The following is a 27,711-nucleotide window of genomic DNA, read 5'->3' as shown; positions in this document are numbered from 1 at the left end:
GGGTCGCGTTTCGATGACGTCAACGTAGCATGCGACGAGTTGAACGTGTGTTCCCCACGCTGTTTATGTTCCTCCGAGTTGTTTTGGTGTAAAACATGGATATAAAAACGCAGCTGATACTTTGAATACAAAAAAACAACGATACTTTGAACAAAAGTAAAAATGGCGTCGCGAGAGTCCGGCGGCGGCGGCGACGCCGTCAGAACGTTCGAGAAATGGAAGAAAAAGTACAACAGGAAGAAAACACGAGTCGACAAACAGAGGAAAGAGAAACACAAGCCCGAGTGGCAACTGGAGCGAGAAAACATCCAACAGCTGGTCAGCAAGTACGTTTACGATGTACACATTACTCTGTTACAGTGTACACATACTCTGTTACAATGTAAACATGTCCGTCTGGTACCATGCACTAATGGCAGTGGTTCCCAAAGTGGGGTCCGGGGACCCCCATGGGTCCTTGAGGGAGTTCCAGGGGGTCCCCAGCTTGATATTTTGGAACCAAATGGACCCTTATGGGTCTGTAACTCAGAGGGTGTACAGATGGAACCAGATCGACCCTTATGGGTCTGTAACTAGAGTGCATTTGACACTCTCTGGCTTAAATCAACATTGATTCTTCAATATAAATTTGGGGTCCCAGAAATATAAATGCCATTAAATAGGGGTCCGTAGACTAATGCATGTCAAACTGGGGGTCCTTGAAAGCACTTGCCAGAGCCGTAAAACTCTTCTCTTATGGGGGTCCCTGGCATATCTTTTCAAATGGGTGTCCGCGGGCTAATTAGTGTCAATTTGGGGGTCCTTGACATGAAAAAGTTTGTGAACCACTGTGCTACGGTTTCATTGAAATACTTTTTCATTGAAAGATGTTAAGAACAAGCTCATAACATAACATTCATTCCATACATAACATTCCAAGCTTTCTGTATGTCGTTTCGTTTAATACAGTCAGATCAGACTATTCTGTTTGGATGCATGGACTGTCAAGGGTTGGAATTGCAAGTCAACGCTTGATGACAGATAACAAAAAATGGCATCTAAGAGTTGCTTGCGGCCAGCGAGAGCGGGCCCCTAAACATTGGGAGCTTATATTGGCTATTCTTTCCAAAACGCTAACTAACTAATACTAACTAGCTCAATCATCTGAAATAATGTCAAATATCTGTCTTAAACAATATATATGTCTTAAACAGGTACACTTGTACATTATTATGAGACCAAAATTATACTTTTGTAGCAATTAGTAGGAATATTAATACTCAAAGCATTCAAATCATGCATACTTTACGTTACTTAAAACCATTTTCTAAATCCTTTCTTTATTGTTTTACATTTCGGAAGAAAATGGCTAATTCAACACTCTTTCTACCACTGCAGGTACGAGCAGATCAACGTGCAAGACGCAGTGAAGTTCTCCGATTTCCCCATTTCCAAGAAGACTTTGCGAGGTTTGATGCAGATGCAACACCGACAGCCCACCGAGATCCAGCGACAGACCATCGGCTTCGCCCTGCGAGGAAAAGACGTCCTGGGAGCCGCCAAGACCGGCTCTGGTAAGCCTAGGGCTGAAACTATCCAGGGTTGTCTTAGTGATTATTGATTTTATCGACTACTTTTTCGGTTAACCCATTTTAGACCTAAGGCCGATTAACCCGTTTTGACCTGAGATCAGATTCTAAAAATGTCTTCTACATCCTGACAGTTTTCTGAAAAAGCTATGTTTCTATGTCAGTCGTCAGTCCTTTTTCAAAAATAGCAGACCTCTTTCAGACCTTTTTCTAAAAAACCTATGTTTCTGTGTGAGTGGTTCTCAACATCTTTCATGTCAAGGACCCCCAGAATTATCTGTATTTGGCCCAGACGCCCACGTGGAAATATGTTGTTTCCCAGAAGCAAGACCTCCCAGAAGCAACGATAAGAGTTAAAAACGTTCACTGTGAAAGAATATATATTCAATGATTTGCACATGTTTTCACTATTCTTCAAAAATAGCAGATCTACAAGCTCGTAGCGCGGCACTTGGTGCCACACTATGAGCTTGTAGATCTGCTATTTTTCAATAGCTAAGGTATAACATAATCCTTAACACACTAACAGGTGTTCCCATCCTAAATAGGTTAATTGAAGAACGAGAAGCACCTTTTTTGACAGTTGATGTTTTGATTCATACATGGGCAACTGGTGGCCACCCACGCCTTCACTTAATGCGGCCCGCAGGTTAACACTCTGGCCGGCAAAAACGGAGATCTCCGTCCTATTAAATTATTACGCCCAACGCCCAGGACGGAGAATAATCAAAAGACGTAACATTACTCGTTTCATAACAGAGCGCACCAGTCTACAGCCTGGTTCCAACTAAATGCATTTGACATTAAGTAAAATGCACTCGGTGCCACGCTATGAGCTTGTAGATATGCTTAACCTAAAAAAACAACACATACTTTTTTTTTAAGACCTGGCACGGCTCAGCCTGAATTTACAAAAATAGCAAAAAAATAATAATCAATCAGGATTTCAATTCAAATAATAGCAAAAAAAGCAGATCTACGGGCTCATAGTGTGTCGCAGTGCGACACGCTTTGAGCTCGTAGATCTGCTATTTTTGATACGACAGCATATGCAACGTGGCTCTCTGGAGTGAGTGTGGAACTGTAGTGGCCCTCTCCATATTCAAAGTTGCCCACCCCTGTTTTGATTCACGAGTGACTGTTGAACCCCTATAGGTAAGACGCTGGCCTTCCTCATCCCTGTGTTGGAGTGTCTTTATCGGCAGCAGTGGAGCTCTGTGGACGGCCTGGGAGCTCTCATCGTCTCCCCCACCCGAGAGCTGGCCTACCAGACCTTTGAGGTGCTCCGCAAGGTGGGGAGGAACCACGAGTTCTCCGCAGGGCTCGTCATCGGCGGCAAGGACCTGGAGACCGAGTCCCAAAACATCCACCGCACCAACATCATCATCTGTACTCCAGGTGGGTCTGCAAATAGCCATTATTTATCACACTCGACTCGTGTGAAGTAAGACTATATTTGTTCCATGATGGAACTGAACAATAGCACCTATCAGACCCACTCTAGTGATTTCTTAAGGCTCAAGGTTCCTCAGACCCAGACAGAGTTGGGCAAGACAGCTTTTTCTGTCAATGGCCCAACTTCATGGAATGAACTCCAAAACTCTTTAAAACTGAGCTCCCTGCCATCCTTCGGTCAGTTCAAAGGAATGCTCCAGAATATTTTTCGCCGTGATTGCTCCTGCTTCAATTGATTTATTTTACTGATGGTTGCTCTGTATAAAGTTCCTTTGTAATTTACCCTGATTTATAATGTTGTGTTTGATGTATTGTTTTGTGACTATTTTGTGTATTGTAACCTCGGCTACGTTGAAAACGAGGGCTTGCCCTCAACTGTATTTCCGAGTATGAATAAAGGTGAGAAAGAAAGAAAGAAAGAAAGAAAGGTGCGCAAGGGCAGTGTCAGCCAGATGGCGTCTTAGCTTGTCATTTACTGCACTAAACAAACATTAAAGTCCATAGGACTTGGCTGGCAATCGTTTCTTGTTAACACAAAGTATGCCAAGAACGCGGGACCCCGTTCTTCTCTCCACAACCCGCCTTTGCCAGGAAGAGTGAACTCGCCTTTCTTTCTTTCTTTTTTTTTTTTTTTTGCACTTCCTGGTTGCCCAGGATCTCCTCTTCTACTTTGGTATTTTGTGCATTTGACTGGCACTGGAGGGAACAGGAGGGAATGTGTTAACCCATTTAGGCCTGACGTCAAAATAAGAAAAACGTTCGCTCTGAAAGAATATATATTCAAAGATTTGTGCCGCATTTTTACGATAAAAAAAAATAGCAGACCTACAGCTATGAGCTTGTAGATCTGCTATTTTTCAATAGCTAAAGTATAACATAATGCTTAGTTAAAACACCAAAAGGGGTTCCCGTCCAGAATGGGTTAAATAGGCTCTAAAACAGACAAAAAGTCTAGTCTTTAGTTTAGACACAAATTGTCCTAAGACACAATTCCATTGTGGTCCCTCTCACAAGTTGCAACAATTAGTAATACGGTAAAAAAACAATAACTTTACCGCACAATACAAATGACAGTGACATCAATTTAAATTAAGAACGATAATGTATCTACCCCTAAAACAAACCACTTTTTGCCTGGTGCTTAGTAAGTTGTCAATTTGACTGGTATCCAAGCGGTTCCACTGCTGAGTAGCACCTAAAAGTAAGGTTGAAAATTAGTGCTCTTTTTTCCCACTTAACCTCTTAAACCCCAGGGGGGTCCAGGAGGGAAAATCAAAAATATCGGAGTTGGAACCTAAGACCTTGACCAGCCCCATTTACCCGCTGAGAGCTGTTCATGAGGTGGGAAGCCTCTGCCCCCGCCGGCGGGGGATTGGGGCTCAAGAGGGGGAAAAAGCCGATGGACAAGCTCACTGTCGCACGTCGCAAGAGCTTGTCGATTTAATTGAATAATTTAATTTTGGCCCAAAACAGAAAAGCCACTACTATAGAGAGTCACAGTCCCGCCCCCTTTCATGACGACGACTGGCCCAGGAAATAATTCCCCATTCATTTTTCTCATAGTAATTTCAAAAAAGTATTTATTTAAAGACCTTAAAAGCCGGGGACAAAGCCAACTCGGATCGTGACAAATCATGACAAGAAACACAATATTTTGGGCCGAACAAATAATTACAAAGAAAAAAAAGTGTTTTTTTTTTCTTTTTTCGAATTATTTGTTCGGCCCAAAATATTGTTGTGTGTTGTCATGATTTGTCACGATCCGAGTTGGCTTTGTTTGAGGCTTACAGATCTTTAAATACATACTTTTTTGAAATGTTACTCTGGCATTCTGCTCACCAACGTATGGGGTTATAAGTGGTTGACCTGTTTGACCCGTTAACCCCAGGCAGACTGTTGCAGCACATGGACCAGACCGCCACCTTCCACGCCACCGATCTACAAATGCTGGTTTTGGACGAAGCGGACCGCATCCTCGACATGGGTTTCACCGACACGCTCAACGCCATCGTGGAGAACCTGCCCAAGACACGCCAGACGCTGCTCTTCTCGGCCACGCAGACCAAATCAGTGAAAGGTATATTTTTTTGAGTGGTGCAACCACTCCTATAGACAGCTATGTGTGTGTGTGTCCCTGTGTCCGAGCATGGAAGTAGGATATTGTCACCACCAAGTGTCACTGTTGTGCAGCCTAACACACAGACAGAGGCCAGGGAGCAGAGATTGTACTGTACAGTACAGTACAGTACAGCAACAAGTACAGTACAGCACCACTCACTTCAGACGGGTCTGATTTTTGTTAACCCATTTAGACCTGAGGCCGATTCTAAAAACCTTTTTCATGTCAAGGACCCCCAGAAGGAAATGTATTTGGCCGCGGACCCCCATGTGAAAATATGTTGTTCCAGGGACCCCCCCCTCAAAACGTTCACTGTGAAAGAATATATATTCACAAATTTGCGCCACATTTTCACATTTTACAAGCTACAAGCTTGCAGCGTGGCACTTGGTGCCACGCTATGAGCTTGTAGATCGGCTTAACCTAAAAAAAAAAAACACTTACTTTGTTTTGTTTTTTTGAAGACCTGGCACGGCTCAGCCTGAAGGACCCTGAGTATGTGTGGGTTCACGAGAGAGCCAAGTTCAGCACCCCCGCCACCCTGGAGCAGAGCTATGTGGTCTGTGAGCTCCACCACAAGGTCAACATGCTTTACTCCTTCATCAGGTAATAATAATAATAATCAGTGGTGTACTGTACATAAATACAATTTTTAGGTATTTGTACTTTACCTTGAGTATTTCCAACTTCCAATACTTTTATTTCTACTCCAATACATCTCAGATCCAAATGTACTTTTTTCTTTCTTTTTATTAACAGTTTGACGGCCGCTAATTGTTTAATCCAGTGTTCCACTGCGCGTAAAACGCTATACCCGACATTTGTTTAATGCGTTTAATTAAAAATAAACAGCGGATTTATCCGGGACCTGATGACGAGGCCGTCGCGTTATGATGACGAAACCGGAAATCAAGTCATCATCTGGGCTGCTAGGGCTTCTGGGAAATTGAGCTCAATGTAAGAGGACGGGGGGTTTGTTTGGACTACAATGCCTCATAGAGGCGGATCCTGTAGCCTATTGTAATGGCCGCTGTTGCGGATGCCGACGGACCATTATTCGCCGGATTTTCGTCGTTGAAAGCTGCAAATACTTCAGCATATGCTCTAAAGGTAATAAAACAATCTCGGCAGCGTAGAATATTTGATTAAATAGCGGGTAACGCGTTTTATGGAGTCAAACTGTTAAAGCTGCTATAAGCAATAATATGTCAAAATTTCAATGACTTTGTTTTTTATTTATTTATTGGTATTCAGACAGCCAGCAATGAGTAAAGCGCTCCCAAACAAAACATTAGTCTCTGTGACACATCTAGGGGCCACAATCTGCATTCAATTATGTTCCTAGAAGCTTTGTCATTGGTCGAAAAAACCAGGCAAATCGAGTAGACAGTCAAATCGACCAATCACAAAGCCTCTAGCAAAATCTTTAAATGCAGATTGTGGCCCCTAGATGTGTCACAGAGACTAAATTGTTTTGGGAGCGTTCTACCCATTGCTGGCTGTCTGAATACCAAAACAAATAAAAATAAAAAGGTCATTAAAATGTTGACACATTTCTTATAGCAGCTTTTACTTGACACATTCACAGCATAACCCGCTAAACCCGCGTTTTATTCCATTGTCATTTGCCAATGTTTGACCAGTTTATATAGTATAGTTTGTTAGTTTTCCTGTAGTGATGGTCAATATGAATTTTATTTATTTGAATGTAGGGATCCCCCTGGGGGGTTCCGACCCACAGGATCCCGACCACTGCTCTAAAACTAAACATGCTCCACTCCTCCATCAGGAGCCACCTACAGAAGAAGATCATCGTGTTCTTCAGCAGCTGTAAGCAGATCCAGTATCTGTTCCGGGCGTTCTGCCGCCTGCGCCCGGGCATGCCCATCCTGGCCCTGCACGGCAAGCAGCAACAGATGAAGAGAGTGGAGGTTAGATTCATTGATGTTTGGATTGATAACAAATCAGTGTTCATTTCCTCGACGAAAACTATGACGGAAAATGTTCATCGTCTACCTTTTTTCACTGACAAACTATATTAAATCCAAGCTATCATGACTAAACTCGGACTATATACCGTATATTGACAATTTCGTCCACAATATGTTGTTATGTTAATGTTAGGGAGTGACTAGGGGATGTGTCAAATCAAGTGTCAAATCAGGCATTACGATGCCACCAAGGACTGCCAAAATACATTTTTGGTGACAAAATCATCTATAGATTTACTGGTAGTTGAAAGTCTTATGATTTAGTCAACTAAAACTAAACTAAAACTGAACACTTGTGGCAGCGGTGGCCGAACGGATAGCGGCGCGGTCTTGATACCGGAAGGTTCCTAGTTCGAATCAGCCGTCCGACACGTTAAAATTACCACCGCTGAAGTGCCCTTGAACAAGGCATTGAACCACTACGATGAAATGTGTTCTATGAGCAGGGCCTGGCTGGAAACAAGTTCTTGAGCTTAGCCCAGATACCCTGGGTAAATATAGATTTCATTTCATTTCATTTCATTTCATTTAATTTCAAACATTCATTCAGATGATGACTAAAACTAGATGAGACTCAAGTGAGACTCAAAAGACTATTACTAAATGAAAACTAAATCTTAATCTTGCTGTCAAACATTAACACTGGTAGAAATGCACAAACATGACCATAATATTGTCGCTGTCGTATATAGCCAGACAACTATTCCACAATCTACAGTCCAAATGCAATATAGAAGCTGAAACTACACCTCCCGAAATCCGAGCAAGGAAGCTGCCATTTCGTTTCTCACCAGATCTAGGTGCTGGAACCACTGTGTCTTTATCTCAAGATCTCACATCTTGGCCGTGAGGTTCAATGCCAAAAGATAAACACTGTACACAGCACTGTACACCCTCCCACACCGCACTTTGAGAAGCATTGCTGTGGTGCAGTGTGGATTTCGTCGACTAAAACTAAGACGAAAAATGTCCGTCGACTACCTTTTTTTCACTGACGGAAACTAAATGGAAACTAAATGAAAGCTAAGCTATGGTGACTAAAACTAAGACTAAACTAACCGCGGAAGGCCGTCAAACACAGGATCTTTTTTCAGAATTAGACGGGATGATTTAGATCGGGAGTTATGATCGTTTTAAGATTTTCGTTTTCGTCAGCTAAACAGGCAGGGAACATTTTCGATGACGTGTCACTTTTTGACACGTCATCGGATCGGGCAACAAGCGCTCCTAGGCTCTAGAGCGATGCGAACGGTTTTGTTATCATTAATCTCCGTCCTATTTATCAATCTCCGGCTTGGGTACTTGACCATGACCTTGAACTTGACGGAGAACTCCGCCCCGGGCCTCCATGGTGTTAAGAAGGGACTAGTGGATAAAGAGATCCAGTATAAGTCACTTTACACTTGGCTGCATGCTGAAAATAGCCAATCTACAAGCTTGTAGATCGGCTATTTTCAGTGTATTTTTCATTTTCAAGTGTAAAATCAGCCATTACGACGGCATCAACGCCCGCCAAAGTACAATTTTGTCGACTAAATCAACTGTAGATTTAGTCGACTAAAATCTTATGACATTTAGTCGACTAAAACTAGACTAACACTGAGACATTCCAGGTGACTAAAACTAAATTAAAACTATTCAAGAGACTTGACTAAAACTAATATCAAAATTTGCTGCCAAAAACAACACCGCTGTGCCAGCTGTTGGATATTAAACTCCTCAAAACCCCTGGCTACAAGCCTAGCTTTAGGTACAATACCCTTGTCAGTTTCTTTTAGACTACAGACCCAACGGGTGGAAACACATTTTCGGCCTGCATCTTCAACTTCTTCAAAAACATCATTATTGATCCAGTTATCAATCTCTACTTGTTTGGCTTCATCAAATGATATGTCTTTTGTTATAAGTACATCAGCATCCCTGACTTCTGAATTGGATTCAATGCTGAGACTATTCACACGTGACAGATCAACTGCCTCCTTTTGACCATGACCCCCATCATTTTCAATAAATTGCAGGTTATACCAATTGTTGTACCCTCCTGTGGCTTTGCCTGCCCTATTTAGGACTTTAGCTCTACATGGAACACTTTCACCTCTTTTCATAAAAGTTACAGTCTGTCCTGTTTTTACATTGACACTTGCAGAAATAACAGGGTTATCATCACAGACATTGTGCTCCATTTCATTTTGTGTCACATCATTTTGAGTCACTAATGTATGTGCTCCCTCTCCTGCATTGGACTCCCTGTCACTTTCCTGTTCGTTGTCAGTGTTTTGTTCAGTAAATGAACTACCCGTGGCTCTGTTCACTACATCTGTATTTTCACCATCTGCTGCTTGGTTCTGTACCATCGTCTCACTGTTTGTGTCAGTAAGAACCTCATCTTGAACACGTGTGTGTACCTTATTAAGCCTTAAATGATGTACTCTAACAAGGATACCACCATGTCTTACAAATACAACAGCTCCATCCTGACCAATAACCACCCCTGGTCCCTTCCACTCTGTACTGTCAGCGCGTTTGTAATAGACTTTGTCTCCTGTCTCATATTTTTCACCTGTGGGTCTGAGCTGCTTACGTAGTGCTCTCCTTATCCTCTCTGAACATTCAGCTTCAGTGAAAGCTTTCCTAGAAGCATGCAACGCTGATATGTGTTGTCCTACCCTTGCACTTACTGTAGTGCCTTCCAGTGCAGGCAGTTTATCAATTAATACAGATGGAAGATTAGGATTTTGACCAAATACCAGTTGATGAGGGCTATAACCATGAACACTGTGCATACAGTTCTTAGCCATAAGAGCCCAGTCTAGGGCAGTGTGCCAGTCACATCCGTTTTCCTGTCTCACCTTCAGAAGGTTGTCAGTGAGAGTCTGATTATGTCTTTCCAACAGCCCGTTGCTCCAGGGACTGTATCCTGCTGTCGTCCTCGTCTCGATGTTGAAGTTTTCCGCCATGTCCCTGAACTCTGCATTATTGAACTCACCACCATTGTCGCTGTACAGAATCCGAGGGGGACCGTGAACACTTATCCATGTGTGGATGAGGGAGTTGACTATTTCAGAGGCTTTCTTTGTTTTCACAATACTTCCTGCGCTGAAGCGTGTGAATTGGTCAATCACATGTAGATACCATACTCCTGGTTCCAACTCGTGCAGGTCCACCGCCACCGTTTCATTATACTCTGACGCTAGAGGCAGACCAACAGCTGGCTTCGGCTTTGCTTTCCTGTATCTCTGACATATGTCACAATCATGTACTATTTGTTGCAAAATAGTGAGGCATTCCTTGTCTTTGTTTCCCGAGCTCTGGATTAGCCTCTGCAGCCTGTCTGCAGATGCGTGGCCAAACTGTTTGTGTAGCTTGAGAAGGACTTTGCGCTTTTCGGCTGAAGACATGTTTTCCGTCACAGTCAGGACTTCATCTTCAGCTGTCGCTGCGAGTATCACGTCATCTTTCATTCGCCGTGTTGTGTCGTCATTGTCTCTTATGTCCACACAGTAGTGTCCTGAGCTAGTGAACTCAAGAGGAATCTGCTGCTTAAACATTACTGCTCTGTCATTCTCCATGTCTAAAACTGTTCCTGCCTTCTTCAGTGAAGATTTACTCAGTAACAGTGGAATGTCAGCGTTGACCACTTCTGTCTCAATGTGACATTTTGTGTGTCCTATTTTGGCCGGTAGTTTCACTCTTCTGGTGGAATATACCAAGTTGCCATCTCCAAAACGAAATGGTCTGGAACTGGAATTTTCTGTCTTCATCATTTTGTCTGCCTGCTCTTGACTAAGCCCATTAACATAACTGTCAAGCCATTTCTCCCCACATACAGTACGAGTGCATGCAGTGTCTATGATGGCGGATCCCACTGATTCAGTTATGAAAATCTCTGCGTCAGACATGTGGTTATTTGTCAACAACGTGATGTTAACTTCATCTACATTTTCGTCTTCAGTTAATCTTACTTGTTCGTTCTTCTTGTGGGGACAGTCCTTGGCCCAATGAAATGTGCTTTGACACACAGCACATCTTGACCGTTTACCGAACTTATCCAATGGGTTGGTGCCCGGCAACAATGTCCTTTCACTCCTTTGTTGAAATGTCGTGTTCCGTCTTCCTTGTCCTTGTCGTTGTTCAGTGAAGAAAGCTGCATCCTGGTTTAGGTGTATCCCGTGTGACGAACCTGGCGCCGTCTTCCCTCCAAAAATCCGCTTGAGTGCTGACTTCATCGATGCCATGGAAAGCGAACTGTCTTTCATTAAACGATCAAACTGGGAATACGCTTCGTACGCGCGGTCCTTTTCTTCTTGCTGAAACACGCCGTCCAGTTTTGCTAATGTCGCCATACCAGCATCATTGTCCAAGTCTTCTGCTGATATCTCCATAGCGATTTCCCTGGCTCGTCCTTCCAGCCCCAAAGCCACTGCTAGCGCCTGCTTCTTCTTGTCGAGTTCGGTAACTCGCGACCATATGTTGATTTCGTTTTTCCAACATTCATACGGCCTGGTTTCGTCAAACTTCGGCGGTACTCTGTAGTTTGCAGCCATCTTCAAACCATCCTCTGCTACCAATGTTAACTAGGTCTTAATAAACACAACGTTTATTCAGTTGTAGATCACTTTATTCACCGTTCACTGACTCGACATGTAAACGCTGTTCCCTCCACAATTCACATCTGATTACCTGCGCCCACTGCGCATGCGTATCTCCCTCAGAGGGTCATTACCGTAAAGGAGTACTGTCGTAAAGTGGAACACAAGTTAACAGTGCACACTGTATCACGTGACACTAACCTTCCGTCATTCTGCTAGGTGTACAACGAATTTTTGAAGAAGAAGAGTGCTGTGCTGTTTGCCACCGACATCGCTGCCAGAGGCCTGGACTTCCCTGCCGTCAACTGGGTGCTGCAGTTTGACTGTCCAGAGGACGCCAACACCTACATCCACAGAGTGGGACGCACCGCCAGGTAAAAACCCAAGACAAAAACAAAACCTTGCTCTTTACGTTTCGGTCGCTAGACCTTCATCCGGACCGACTGTCTTGTCTTAACGACGGAAACGTTTTTCGTCAACTAAACTAGATCTACAAGGTGCGCTGTGACACGTCGTGAGCTTGTAGATCTGCTATTTATGGCACACAGCGGAGTATAAATCAGACATTTCAACCGCCATCACGGCCACCCCAAAATACATTTTAGTCGACTAAAGCTGATGTGTTTTTTAAACTTGTTACATGCACTGTTTTATTGGTTTTACTCTTTTCATTTTTTTTTTCTAATATAGTTGTCCTTTTTCTTGTTCCCCCCCCTGGCCCCAACACATGTAAAGCGTATTTGAGTGTCACGAAAAGCACTATATTATATATCCCAGATATTATTATTATTAAATCAACTGTAGAAATGTTGTCAACATGACATGATATTGACAGGTACAAGGAGGCATGGGTACATCTCTCATGGCATGTTGATATTGACAGGTACAAGGAGGCATGGGTACATCTCTCATGGCATGTTGATATTGACAGGTACAAGGAGGCATGGGTACATCTCTCATGGCATGTTGATATTGACAGGTACAAGGAGGGCATGGGTACATCTCTCATGGCATGTTGATATTGACAGGTACAAGGAGGCATGGGTACATCTCTCATGACATGTTGATATTGACAGGTACAAGGAGGCATGGGTACATCTCTCATGGCATGTTGATATTGACAGGTACAAGGAGGGCATGGGTACATCTCTCATGACATGTTGATATTGACAGGTACAAGGAGGGCATGGGTACATCTCTCATGACATGTTGATATTGACAGGTACAAGGAGGGCATGGGTACATCTCTAATGACATGTTGATATTGACAGGTACAAGGAGGGCATGGGTACATCTCTAATGACATGTTGATATTGACAGGTACAAGGAGGGCATGGGTACATCTCTCATGGCATGTTGATATTGACAGGTACAAGGAGGGCATGGGTACATATCTAATGACATGTTGATATTGACAGGTACAAGGAGGGCGGAGAGGCCTTGCTACTGCTGCTGCCGTCGGAGGAGAACGGGATGGTCGCTCAGCTGCAAGAGAAGAAGGTTCCAATTAATAAGATCCAGGTCAGGATTGCATGGCTAATGTGTTTGCAGTTTCCCCCACTTAAAGGAGGATTCCGCCCCAAACCGATTTATTAATTCTTTAAACTTAAAAACAAAAATCCCTGACAGGATTAATTAATAACATGCCAGGATATCGCGCTGTTGACTCTCGACCGGTTGTTATTGTCTGCCTGGAGCTTGATAACTACTGGCCGGCGCCATTACTACGACCGCCAGGCTCCGTACAAAAAGCGCTGTTTTGACCAGAAATGCCGCCTGGGAGGGGCATTTGGCGACTAAAGCGACTGAAAGTGTGCGTGCGCGTGCACTAATGAAGATGGCGCAGCCCAGGGTCTAAGCTAACAACAGATAGCCATCTGAAGCAAACACATTTATACAACTGAATACACATAGACTACGCATTTTGGCAGTGTCGCTTCCCGACAAATAACGCAGACTACGTTTTTTTAGCAGGGAAAAGGTTAACCCATTCAATGGTCGATTCTACAAATGTCTTCTAAATCCTGACCGTTTTCTGAAAAACCTGTTTCTATATCAGTGGTTCTCAAACTATTTCATGTCAAGGAGCCCCATAATTATATGTATTTGGCCGCTGACCCCCACCTCAAAATGTGTTGTTTCAGGGACCCCCCAGAAGCAAAGATTTGAGTTAGATTTGAAAGAATATATATTCAAAGATTTGCGCCACACACGCACACGGACAGACACACACACACGGACAGACGGACGGACACACACACATGGACAGAGTGCAAAACATACTTTCTCCCCATGCCTTCGGCCTGGTGGAGACAATAAATAGTGAAACCAGATATAATCATTAAGGAAAGTTTATGCATGCACTATGTGTTACTATGTAAACTCTTAATTTCCATTTTCCAGCCATTCAGTTGCAAAAATGTGGCAACCCCCCGGGGCGTCACAACCCACGGGTTGAGAGCCCCTGGTCTAACACAGCGTTTCTCAAAGTGGGTGCTGTGACGCAAGTCCAGGTTAATGCACTGCATTATAGGCTACTCACAGGTTATACTGTATTAGAAAGGTAGTGCATGCCATTCATGCATCTGATTAGGACAGCCTTTTGGTAAAAATTGCATTAAGCATTTGTGGGGATTCGTGTAGTCTCCTCATAGAGCTTTCCAGTTCAAGTGGTAACGTTTCAACATGTGTTACCGATGATACTAACTAACGAAGGCTCTGTTCCATTCTGGTCAAACGGAGCCAAGGTGCTGCTATTGTGCATGTTGGCTCACTGGAAATACTGCTACACCATCTGTTACACGGGTGGGTAAAGGCTCATTCATAGTCTGGATTTTCGGTGGTGAGCTGACCACCGGAGCTGAAATAACGTTGAGCGGTGGTGAGTAAAAACAGAGAGAAAAGGGCGGTGGCGGTGGTTTGCTCTTCACCGCGGCTCGTGACGTCATGTTGTAGTCCGGTGGTCACCTAACCACCGAAAATCCAGACTATGTATGAGCCTTAACTCTGAGAGTGTATGTACAAATGGAACCTTACAGGTCGGAGTTATGGGCGTTCTTGAAATGTAAAAGTTTGAGAACCACTGCACACTAAATGGAACAGAGCCTTAATTAGTATCATCGGTAACAAGTTGGACGAGGGCCCCCAAAGTAGGAAGAGTTATTTCCAAAATGGCGAATGTTGCATAGAGCCTTTTTTCGGTGTTGATATGTTTTTGCCCCGGCCTTGACTTCCAGGTGAACCCAGAGAAGTTCCAAGACGTGCAGCAGAAGTTGTCAGGCTTCCTGGCTCAAGAGCAGGACCAAAAGGACCGGGCTCAGCGGTGCTTCGTGTCCTACCTGCGCGCCGTCTACCTGATGAAGAACAAGCGGGTGTTCGACGTCTTCCAGCTGCAGCTGCAGGAGTACGCTCTGTCCCTGGGCCTCGCCCTGCCTCCCAGGTGCACCAGCTTTAGAATTATGTTTCTGTATCAGCGGTGCTCAATATTTCATGTAAAGGACCCCAAAAATTATATGTAATTGGCCGCCGACCCCCATGTGAAAATATGTAGTTCCAGGGACCCCCCCAGAAGCAAATTTGAGTTAAAAACTGAAATCTTTGAATATATATTCAAAGATTTGAGGCACATTTTCACGATTTTTCAAAAAAGCAGACCTACAAGTTCATAGCGCTCGGTGCCGCGCTATGAGCTTGTAGATCTGCTATTTTTCAATAACTAAAGTATAACATAATGCTTTAAAACACCAAAAGGGGTTCCCGCCCAAAATGGGTTAATTACGTCGTGTAACACTACGACGAAAAAAATAAGTTCCTCGACTACCTTTTTTCACTTGACGAAAACTGGATATAAACTAAGCTATGATGACTAAAACTAAGACTAAATATGCTGCAGTTTCGTCAAATGGTGCAATTATATACAGTAGTGCCTTTATCAAAAGTGCTTTGCAATGCATTCACTCATTCACATGCACATTTACGATGGCGGAGGAAACCATGCATTAAGGCACCAACCTGCACATCGGGTCAGATCATTAGGGGTTCAGCGTCTTGCTCAAGGACACTCCCACACTAACTCTGGGGGAGCCCGGGATCGAACTCGTAACTTTCTGTTTCCCAAGTGGCCGCTCTACCATGACCGCCGCCTCAACAAATTAAAACTAGATTCAATGTTAGGTAGGGACTACATGAGAAGAGATCCAGACCAGTAGAAATAAAATAGAAGTCATTTTATATTTGGTTGTGCTCAGTTGCTGCGCTCTGAAAATACAGATCTAACAGCGTTGTGAGCTTGTAGATTGGCTATGTTCAACATGTAACCAAGTAAAGTGTTCATTTAAGCCCGCCAAAATCAAGAACAACACATGGTAATACATGAAATACATATAAATAGCAAGCTAAGAACATAACATCCGTCTAACAACAGAATATCTGTACAATGGAACGATGAGTGTACACTATAGAGTGCTGTCTACATAAAATGCTATCTAAATGACATAAGTTTAGCCTTTGCATACGCCTGTAAGGTCGTCGAGGCTTGTGCAAGTGCTACGGCAAGTGCATGGATCACCTGCATTAGTTAAATGAAGCGTTGTAACTTCCCAGGGTGCGCTTCCTGAAGAGCGTCCCTCATAAACGCATGGCGGACACAAAAGAAGATGCGCAGCGAGATGGAGATCAGTCTGAGGAAGAGGAGGAGGAGGAGGAGAGCGAGTTGAAGAGCTTCAAGGCCAAGCTGAAACGTGCGTCTCACGCAGAAAGCCAGAGCTCAGACGAGACGGATGGTGAGAGTGAAGATAGTGGTGATGATGAGCACAAAGAGGTGCTGCAGTGTGACCACAGGTAAGGCTAAGGCACATGTATTTCTATAGCACGCTGCTTCCCAAACCTTCCCAAGCTCGAGGCCCAAAAAGAGAAATGTGATATCATCCCCAGGACCCAAACTAGTGAAAATACCATAGCAGATCCTAAGGAGCTTGTCCTTATATTAGGAGGAGCTTGTAGATCGGCTATTTTCACTACTTCTTTAATCATTTATCTCATTTTTAAATCAAAATGTATACTTGGGGAACAAAAAACATGAAGGAATATGTATGTACTCGTGACCCATACCAATTTGTCCGTAGCCCGCTGTTTGGGAAGCAGCGGTACTGTATGCACATTTCAACAGGCAATTCAATGTGCTTTACACGAAACCTCAAGCAAGGGAAACGCACTTATAAAATGGCATTAGGAGCATACAATGAAAACAAGACAAGATTATCTTCAAAGATATTAAAAAAATACTCAACTTTTGGGAGTTTGGCACATAATAGCTAAATGCTGCTTCTCCAGGTTTAGTTTTGAATCTTGGGACAGAAGGCAAACCTTTAACTGAGCGGTCTGGATGGTTCATAATGTCGCACAAGATCAGAAATGTATTTTGGTTGAAAAGGTTTGAAAATATATTTTATAATTTGTCAACATGAAAATGATTATGGCGATGAGGATGACGCCCGATTTTGCAATAATTGTGACGGGCCTATTTCCCATCCCTATCCTCCTTTCACTGTTGAGACAAAATAGCAGATCTACAAGCTCACAGCACGTTGTGAGCTTGTAGAGCGGCTGTTCATGTCAGGCAACACGGTCGTCTGCCAGGTCTTCTTAGGCCGACCACTGGGTCTCGTCCCCTCTGGATTAAACAATATTACCGTACTTTCTTCACCCAATCGTTCTCTTCCTTCCTTACTACGTGGCCATACCATCGCATGCATTTGACACTGATCCAAATTGTGTTTGACTCCACAGCGACAGTGAGGACGATGACACTTTGAGGGATTTGGATTTGCTGACGGTCAAGAGGAAAGACGTCTTTAATGTCACTGAAGGCCAAGAGCCTGAAGAGGAGGACACGCAAGTTACCACCCAGGCCAAAAAGAAAACCACCAAAGAGACCAAATTTAAAGGTAGGAAAACATACAGGGGACAGGGGTGGGCAACTTTGACGATGGAGACGGCCGCTATAGTTCCACACTCACTCCAGAGGGCCACTATAGTTCCACACTCACTCCAGAGGGCCACTATAGTTCCACACTCACTCCAGAGGGCCTCTATAGTTCCACACTCACTCCAGAGGGCCACTATAGTTCCACACTCACTCCAGAGGGCCACTATAGTTTCACACTCACTCCAGAGGCCACTATAGTTCCACACTCACTCCAGAGGGCCACCATAGTTCCACTCACTCCAGAGGGCCACTATAGTTCCACATAGGGCATTCACTTCTAGTCATTTTTACTAGTTGACTACCGGTAGTTGCCTAGACTAGTTGTTTAACCACCTATTATGTAAATAAAATCACACCCGTGTGAACTGAGTGGTGTAAGGTCTTATATAGCCTGATCAGCTGTGGTCTGACGTAATGTCTGACGTAATGAAATCACACCCGGGTGAACTGGGTGACCGTAGCAACCATGCTCATTTTTTGGTACAGACAGACAGACAGACAGACACGTAAACTAACAAAGCCAGTCGTAGGAGTGGTTTACACCACTCAAAAATAATAATAATAATAATCTTTTTCTTTTTTTTTTAAATAAATATTTGTACATTTAAAAACTGTGTACATTGGTGACTATAACTATAATCTACCTGATCTTGAGGCCTACAAAATCGGGAAGAAAATACACTTTTATTTTATTTTATTTTGTATCAACTAGGCAACTAGTACCAGCAAGGTCGACTAGTTGCTTAATGCCCTAGTTCCACACTCACTCCACACGGCCACTATAGTTCCACACTCACTCCACACGGCCACTATAGTTCCACACTCACTCCACACGGCCACTATAGTTCCACACTCACTCCAGAGGGCCACTATAGTTCCACACTCACTCCACACGGCCACTATAGTTCCACACTCACTCCAGAGGGCCTCTATAGTTCCACACTTACTCCAGAGGGCCTCTATAGTTCCACACTCACTCCAGAGGGCCTCTATAGTTCCACACTTACTCCAGAGGGTCTCTATAGTTCCACACTCACTCAAGATGGCCACATTGCATATTACTGTCGTAGCAAAAATTGTCTATCTACAACATTTGAGCTTGTAGATTGGCTATTCTTTGCTATTATTTGAATTGAAATCCCGATTATTATATTTATTTTTTCCCCATCTGGCAAACTTATCAGTATCTGTTAAATCCTTTTTTTAAAGATGCCAAGAAGGTCCTGAAGAGAAAGCTCAAAGTCAACACCAAAACCACCTTCACGGAGGACGGCGAGGCGGTGCAGCAGTGGCCGCCGGCCCAGCGCACGGCCACCGGCGACCAGGACGAGGACGAAGGCGTCTCTGGGATCGACGTGGCGAAGGCCCGCCAGAGGCTGCAGCGCGAGGACCAAGAGTTCGACAAGCTCGAGTACAGACGCAAAGTCAAAGAGAAACACCGCGAGAAGAGGCTGAAAGCAAAGGACGCCAGGTAAGGGACTGACAATTAACCCATTAAGACCTGAGACCAAATTCTACAAAACGTCTTCCAGAAAGTCAGTTTTCTGAAAAACACGTATCAGTGGTGCCTGAGTCGTGAGATTTTGTTCTCGCTGAACAGGCAGAAACCTGTGGCGTGTAGAATGTTACCATAGGTACGTGTCGGTGTTTGCTGACGTGAAGTCCATTGTTCCAACTTTTTCATGTCAAGGACCCACAGAATGATATGTATTTGGCCGCGGACCCCCATCTGAAAATATGTTGTACCAGGGACCCCACCAGAAGCAAATATGAGTTAAAAACGTTCACTGTGAAAGAATATATTTTCAAAGATTTGCACACGTCACGGTTTTTCAAAGGTAGCAGATCTACAAGCTCGTAGCGCGGCACTATGAGCTTGTAGATCTGCTATTTTTCAACAGCTAAAGTGTAAAATAATGGTTAAAGTGGTCAAAAGCTATAAGGTGATACAGACACGTCCTCAGGTCTAAATGGGTTAAATAACTATTGATTCATTGCCGATAAGAATTTACTCAATTCAATTAAATGATTGCCGTCCTGCTGTCATTCTGTCAATTACAGAGAAGCCGTGGAAATGTAATCTGTTAAATGTAATCACTTCATTTATTTCATTGTCTATTCTTTGAAAAAACACATTGTCTTAATGGTGTCATGATTATTTTATAAAGGAATATATAACAAACACATTTTATTGATATAACTTTGTTGAGGGAAATCCAGGTTCTCCGGGAAAATAAAATAAATCTCTGCTTATGAATTATAATGGATGATAAACCAACTATTGACCATAATGACAAATGTCCCATCGCTACTGCCAGGCGGGAAGCCCGCAAACGTGATGGAAAGACATCTGACGACGACGGCGGCGGCGACGACGACGAGGAGGAAGTGGTGGCGTACCTGGCGGGCCACGGGGAAGACTTTGACCCCGCCTCGCTGCCCGACCCGGACCAACGGCGCTCTGACTCTGAGGAGGTGCGTGTAGTTCATTCTGTTCATTTAGTTCAGTGGTTTTCAACCATTTTCATATCAAGGCCACTATCCATGCTGTACTGACGTTGGTACCATTAGGAGAGACAACGATCAAAATAACAATTCTTCTACATTCTCTAATTGTGTAGACTTCTTGGAAATTAGCTTAAATACTCCAGATGTTTAACAATAATTGAACTATTGAGAATTCAAGATCTAATTTGGGTCCATGTGCTTACCAACTCTCCATTATTTAGCTGGAACCTCGATTTTGGATATTGTACTATTGTGATATGGCATAAGTATTCTATAAAAATATAAATATCGGATCGGGAAAAATCGGTATTGGCAGATACTTAAAATCAAATGATCGGAATCGGATCGGGAGCAAAAAAATAAAAATCGTGATCGGGAAATCCCTAGTCTGTGGCAAATCTGGAGTGCTGGTCAGCCCGTGATGAGCTGGCGCACACAGCGACGTAGCCTCTCTGATTCTAGTAGTGGGATAAGCTTGGTTTATAATGCACTTTGCATTTTTGTGCTACAGGGCATAGGGTTAGATTACATGGGAAGTCATTTTACATTGTTTTGTAGCAGCGCTGCTGCGGGGTCTCCATTCACACAGTTTCACGAATCACATAATCCGATTAACTCTTTTTTTCAGTCGGGAGATTTTATTTTTGGACTGAATTTCAATTCTTTCAAGTCTTATCTTTGGGGCGGCGGTGGCTCAGGGATAGAGTGGCCGGATGGTAACTGCAAGGTTGCCAGGTCGAACCCGGTCTCTCCCAGAGTTGGCGTCGAAGTACACTGGAACTATGCTTTTTATGGCATAGGCAGCTCCCGGCAGGATCCGCCGGGAGAAACTAGGCGCAGCTGCTGGACATGAGACTAATTAATTAGAGCGACAGAGAGAGAGGAGTGTGTCAATTTAACAAAGGCGCAGACGATCAGAAATCAACATAGTGCTACTGTATGCCGAATTGAAGTGGACTCGGCCCCAGACTTGTTTTCTTTTCTCCCTGGAAATTAAAACGTCTGGGTTTCCGAGGCTAGTGTCAAAGTGTCCTTGAGCAAGACACTGAACCCCAAATTGCTCCTGATGTGCTGGTTGGTGCCTTGCATGATTTCCGCTGCCGTGTGTGTGTGTGTGTGTGTGTGTGTGTGTGTGTGTGTGTGTGTGTGTGTGTGTGTGTGTGTGTGTGTGTGTGTGTGTGTGTGTGTGTGTGTGTGTGTGTGTGTGTGTGTGTGTGTGTGTGTGTGTGTGTGTGTGTGTGTGTGTGTGAGATGCACAATGTACTGTATGTAAATGCACCATTTATCCTTGTCTTTGGAGGATGAGGAGGGAGTGGGAAGTCCCCCTGTTGGCGGGCGAAGGAAACGCAGCCACAGCAGCGATGATGACAGCAGTGAGGCGGAGGAAGAGGAGAAGCCAACGACAGGAAACAGGAAGAGAGCGAGGCGGCGTACGGAGGGAGATGCAACAACGCGGCAGCAGCTGGACACTGGCCTCTCTCTGGCCGAGGACGAGGAACTGGTCCTGCATTTGCTGGGTGGAAACAAATAGAGCACGCATATGTCCAGTAGTTCAGTGGTTCCCAAACCTTTTCATGTCAAGGACCCCCAAATTGACACTCATCAGCCCTGTGGGCCCCCATTAGAAAATATATGCCAAGGAAGCCCCATAAGAGAAGATTTGTATGGCTCTGGCAGTGATTTTCACAGATTTTCATTTCAAGGACCACACAGATTTGACCTGAATTAGGCTACGGACCCCCATTTAAAGGCATTTCTATCTCTGGGACTCCAATGTATATTGTAAAATCAAAAATGTACAAGTGGGGTCCATTTGGTTCCATTTGTACACTCTGAGTTACAGACCCATAAGGGTCCATTTGGTTCCTAATTATCATTTAGCTGGGGACCCCCTGGAACTCTCTCAAGGACCCCTGGGGGTCCCTGAACCCCACTTTGGGAACCACTGCAGTAATTGATACAGAACACAACTTGTATTTCTATTGTTCACTCACCCCGTGATATCTTGAACACAACTTGTATTTCTATTGTTCACTCACCCCGTGATATCTTGAACACAACTTGTATTTCTATTGTTCACTCACCCCGTGATATCTTGAACACAACTTGTATTTCTATTGTTCACTCACCCCGTGATATCTTGAACACAACTTGTATTTCTATTGTTCACTCACCCCGTGATATCTTGAACACAACTTGTATTTCTATTGTTCACTCACCCCATGGTATCATGAACACAAGGAGCATTTTTGTTTGTATATTACCATTCCTTTACATTGAATTTAAAAAAACTAGCAGTGAAGAAATACTTGAAATTGACATAGAGTATATATATAATAGAGACTGAACTGGCGCGAAGCTCCGCCCCCCCAGCTATTCATGTCAGTGGAAGTTGCTCAGTGGCGTTTTGAAGCACCCGGAAGACTGCCGGAAGTCCCTCCCAGGACCTCAACTTTGAGGTCCTGAGTGACGTAGGGCAACCGAGCGCTCAACGTTAAAGCCCAGCTGCACGGGGTTTCCCGGTCATGAATCCACGGGTCCGCCTGTAGTCCCTCCTCCTACCACTAGGACCCAGAGCTTCAACGTTGGAAAGTCTGCCTGCCCCCTTGGAAATTGAGGCCACAATTTACAGCAGCAAAACATTTCCGTTAGTGCTAAACCCCTTATCCCTAAATGTCTTCTTCTAAAAAAAAATATACATTTTTGAATAGTTTAAATTGCCAATCTAAGCTCACAACGTGTCAATGTAGTTGACGTAGATGTTAACACTGATGAAAATAGGGCTATATATATATATATATATATAATTATATATATAGACTGTATATATATATATATATATATATATATATCCGGCGCCTGTTCTGTTTTTCTTCCATTTGACTTCCATTTGTACACTCTCAGAGTTTGTTTTGAAACCCCTCCTCATGGAAGCCTTTGGCTGCCTGAGTGACACTTTGAGAACCACTGAACTACACATCTCAAAGGCTACATCCCAAAACTCCTGCCTCCCTGCTCCGTGGCCGGGCTAAGGCGTGAGAAAACAACGCTAGTGGTGGATGGGAGTATATTGGGATGTGGCCGTTGTGAGGTTTTATGTACAGTTGTAGTTTGGAGGATGTTATTGACTTGTCTTGTTAAAGCGATGGCAAAAATGTAACACGTGTGAAAAAGGCCTGTCATTTAACTGACATGAACCAAACGTGTACAAATATTATCAAATAACATTGCTGGACGTCGTTTGTATGTGATTTACAAAAATGTTTGTGGTAAAGTTCTCTTTTGTTCTCTTTTCCTCTTTTGGTTGGATTGAGAATATTATCAGTTAATATTACGGTACCTAATATAGGTGAGGTTTGAATGATAGTTTATAACTTGTGTAATTTGAAATGGTCTGACATCAAAATGTTTTAAATAAATATGTTCACTAAGAGAGATGTATGTTACTTATTGTGTATTGATGGGGAGCCCAAGGAGGGGCGAGACTCACGGTGGGGTTGTGTAGTCTCGGGAGTCTGACGACTGCTGCGCTCTGCTCAGGAGCGGTCAGTCGCCTCTGCTCCGGCACTGCCCCCCTCGAAAAATGTTTTTTCCCTGACAAACTTAATGGAAAATAAATGAAAACTAAGCTCTGGTGACTAAAACTAAAGGTGGCCTTACACTAGCCGATTTTTTTCAATCTGAAATCTGATAGCACCACACACTACAGGATAATCGGAGCGGGCAGAGCAAATATCAAACATTCTTGATGTTGATCGGGCCGATCCCGATCGCGCTTTGAGCGGCCCCGAGTAGATCGATTGAGTCGGGCACCCCCCGAGCGTCAAAAAATGCCCGATTATCGGCTAGTGTAAGGCCACCTTTAGACTAAATATATTGACAATTTCGTAAAAAAATAATTTTAGACTAAAATCTTATGCCATTTAGTCGACTAAAACTAGACTAACATGAAAACATTCCAGGTGACTAAAATGTGACTAAGACTAAATTAAAACTATTCAAGAGACTAGGAATAGAATCAAAATTTGCTGCCAAAAACAACACTGAGGGCAAAGCTGTGAATGAAGGTGGATTGATGGGGAGGAGGGAGGTAGGGGGATTTTGATGCCACAAAGCAGAATCAAAAAGGTAAGTGATGCAATCTCGGGTGTATTTACTGTATAGGTTGTGATTCTTACGTGGATTGGCTGTGAGACTAGGAACCAGTATTGATTTTGTCGACGACTAATACCGGTATTATGACGAAAAATGTTAGTCGACTACCCTTTTTCAGTGACAAAACTAAATAGAAACGACATGAAAACTAAGCTATGATGACTAATAGTATGACTAAATATAGCCTACTGACAATTTCGTCAACAAATAAAAACTAGACTAAAATCTTTGCAAGGGATTTGTGGACAAAGGATCCAGTTTAAGTAAGACAAGTCATTTTGCATGCTTGAAAAAGTTCACATGCACGCGACGCGTTGTCAGCTTGTAGATCAGCTATTTTCAAAGTGTAAAATCATCCATTACAACGGCATTAAGGCCCGCCAAAATACATTTTAGTCGACTAAATCAACTAGATTTAGTTCACAATTTGACAATAATTACAAAGATATTACTATAGCTAAACTTACTATAATGACAAATTTGGTATAAAATATAAAGAAAAACTACTACTGCTACTAAGAATAAATTAAAAGTATAGAAAAAAATCACACCCGTGTGAACTGAGTGGTGCAAGGTATAGCCTGATCAGCTGTGTTCTGACGTAATGTCAGTGACCATAGTAACCATGCTCATTTTTGTGGGTCCCACGTACAGGTACACACACGTACAGGTACACACATACATAGACACATAGATACAGACAAAGCTGGTTGTTGGAGTGGTTTGCACCACTCAAGTCTTGTTTGTGAATACATGGAGTTGACTATAGACATGAGGACATAAACAGAGGAGCATCTTCAAATGGAGACAAAAAGCAATATAAACAAGGTGGTCTTTAGTTTTGATTTAAACAATGTGAGGCAAGACTTTTATTTGATTGATTGAATACTTTATTTACAGTTTGCATAATAAGACCACAGGAGAATACAGTTCAATACAAGGTCTGTTAAGAGGATTTAAAACCAAGAAAGCACTATATGGCTATAGTTTCCATTGAGGTCCTGCATAGGCTACTCAATTCATCTAAATGTCAATATCTGAATGTGAATATAAGATAGTCAATCATAATACCTACAAATGATGTACGGTACACCAGCATTGATGGGGACGACTCGGTAGTGACTGTGGATGAATACAAGTGGGATACAACGATTGATTCCAAGCTGTGGACAGTGCATTGACATTTTGGTATGGCTCATTATCATCAAGAACAAACTATACAATCATCAAATGTATCCAGCAAAATAGCTGGGGTACAATTTGAGAGTAGCCTGACATCAATGTACAGCATATGAGACCTCAGGAAGGAAAAAGCTATTGCTAGGGACAGAACGCACCCGTTACACAGCCAATACCATTACATATTCTACCATCAGGGCGATGGTACACAGTACCTTCTCTGCAGGCTATGGCTTCAAGATTGTTTGTTCCCATAAGTAGAGGACTTATGAACAAACAGGCCCCATCTCAGTTCTTTTTTTGAGTGGTGCAAACCACTCCAACAACTGGCTTTGTTAGTACCCGTGTGTGTTTGTGCCTGTACGGGTGAGCATGGTTGCTATGGTTAGTATGTGACGTAGTTGCAACACTCAGTTCACACGGGTGTGATTTTTTTTTAAAGATTTTTTTTATTGGCTTTTCTGCCTTTATTGATAAAAGGTGAAGATGGACAAGAAAGAGGAAGAGAGAGGTTTTTTTTAAATTTTATTTAACCTTTATTTAAAGGTATATTCAGTGATTTGACTTAATTCAAATATCACTTATTTTTTCTTTTTTTCTGGATAATCCTCCCTACTATAGAGTGTGCTGACTATATAAGGAGTTCCTCCCTGTCCCCAGTGAGCCCCTGGGGTCAAAAAACCCTAGTTTCAGTTTTGGTGGCGGGTGGCAAAGCCTTCATCCAATCAGGATGAGAGGGGCCTTCCTCCAATCATGATCGAGTGGGGGCGGGCCTTGGTGCACATGCTGTTGGCCTGTTGCACTTCCCCCCACTGTAGAGCGTGCATGTGCACATTTTGTTACCGGGGCGGACTGGGTGGTTTTCCAAATCACCCAAATCACTGAATGCTCCTTTAACCAGTAACAACACATTGAGACTGCGTCTCTTTTACAAGTGGTAACTGGCCAAGAGGCAGAAATAAAATTACACTTCAATACCACATCGTCAATGTTACATTTTGGACCAGCAAATACAACATCCAGAATACACCTCAAAGTATATGAATAAATACAACAAGTCACCAAAGTCCTACTTTTTAGTAGCAGGGCAAAATACACAATATACAGGATCTGAACCGACATAATAAATATATAGGCATGATCATAGGCTGGTACATATCCAAACATGTGCAGGTGTTGGACTGTACATCAAGATGATCCTTTTGAAACGTCTCAAGAGAACTTCAAAGCCTATTTTAGTCTGGACTGTAGATCGTTCCACGACCTACAGTCCAGACTAAAATTGGCTTTGAAAGTTCCCAAGAAGAAATTTAAGGGGAGAGACATGCAGCAAGCAGGTTGTCATGAACTGGACTCGAGCACGCAACACAATACCCCCCCCCCCCCCGCCACCTGTGTGTGTGTGTGTGTGTGTGTGTGTGTGTGTGTGTGTGTGTGTGTGTGTGTGTGTGTGTGTGTGTGTGTGTGTGTCTATTGTGATGGAAGACCCCTGAACAGTGAGCTGAACAGTGAACTGTGGCACCCAGGGGTCCCTGGCGGGGCCCTGATTATATTAATGCATTTCTCATAAACAATTTGTATCCATTTTAAACCTTAACCTTAACCTATTACACTATTATGCACGTATTACATGCACTTATTACTTATTACACTACACTTATTACACTATTGGCCTACATTATTCCATATGTATTACAAATATTACACTATAACCCTTTTATTACACATTCAATGGCTTGCTCCAGACCGGCGGCATCCTCTCTCTCTCTCTCTCTCTCTCTCTCTCTCTCTCTCTTTGATTGATTGATTGAAGTATTTATTAACAGTTTGCAGAATGGGTACATTTCACATGAAAGCACAACTCAATACAACGACACACTTGTTTACCACTCTTAGGAATATACACTTCTATAAAAAAAAAACAATCATGTAAGGAGGTAAAAAGGGAAAGGAATATACTCCTTTTATTACTCTATGGGACCTTAAGGGGGAAAGGGGACGGGGGAATTTTCTCTCTCTCTCTCTCTCTCTCGCTCTCTCTCTCTCTCTCTCTAGCCTTTTAACCGGTTGGAAGGAACCACGCTGCTATTGCTATAGTTTCCGAACGGATTTATTTTTCGGACGCACACACCATACAGACCTTAATAAACGGAACACACAC

General features: G+C 43.2%; 1 protein-coding gene across 2 annotated transcripts; it reads left to right on the top strand.

The window, feature by feature from the left end:
* Window positions 1-23,651, top strand: ddx10 (DEAD (Asp-Glu-Ala-Asp) box polypeptide 10). 2 transcript variants are annotated; one of them, XM_079506717.1, is made up of 14 exons: window positions 1-326; window positions 1,378-1,553; window positions 2,724-2,966; window positions 4,912-5,100; window positions 5,607-5,748; window positions 6,932-7,073; window positions 11,942-12,096; window positions 13,141-13,243; window positions 14,959-15,161; window positions 16,325-16,561; window positions 17,510-17,667; window positions 18,918-19,179; window positions 20,027-20,183; window positions 21,517-23,651. In XM_079506717.1, the coding sequence occupies exons 1-14, from the start codon at window positions 163-165 to the stop codon at window positions 21,745-21,747; spliced, it is 2,562 nt and encodes an 853-aa protein (XP_079362843.1). In that variant the 5' UTR covers window positions 1-162; the 3' UTR covers window positions 21,748-23,651. The 2 variants fall into 2 exon arrangements, with proteins under 2 accessions (XP_079362843.1, XP_079362842.1); XM_079506716.1 differs by having other exon boundaries at window positions 20,027-20,189.
* Window positions 23,652-27,711: the final 4,060 nt, after the last annotated feature.

The sequence above is a fragment of the Electrona antarctica genome, assembly GCF_951216825.1.
Source record: "Electrona antarctica genome assembly, chromosome: 7".
Classification (NCBI taxonomy): Eukaryota; Metazoa; Chordata; class Actinopteri; order Myctophiformes; family Myctophidae; genus Electrona; species Electrona antarctica.
This window is presented reverse-complemented; position numbering and strand designations above follow the sequence as displayed.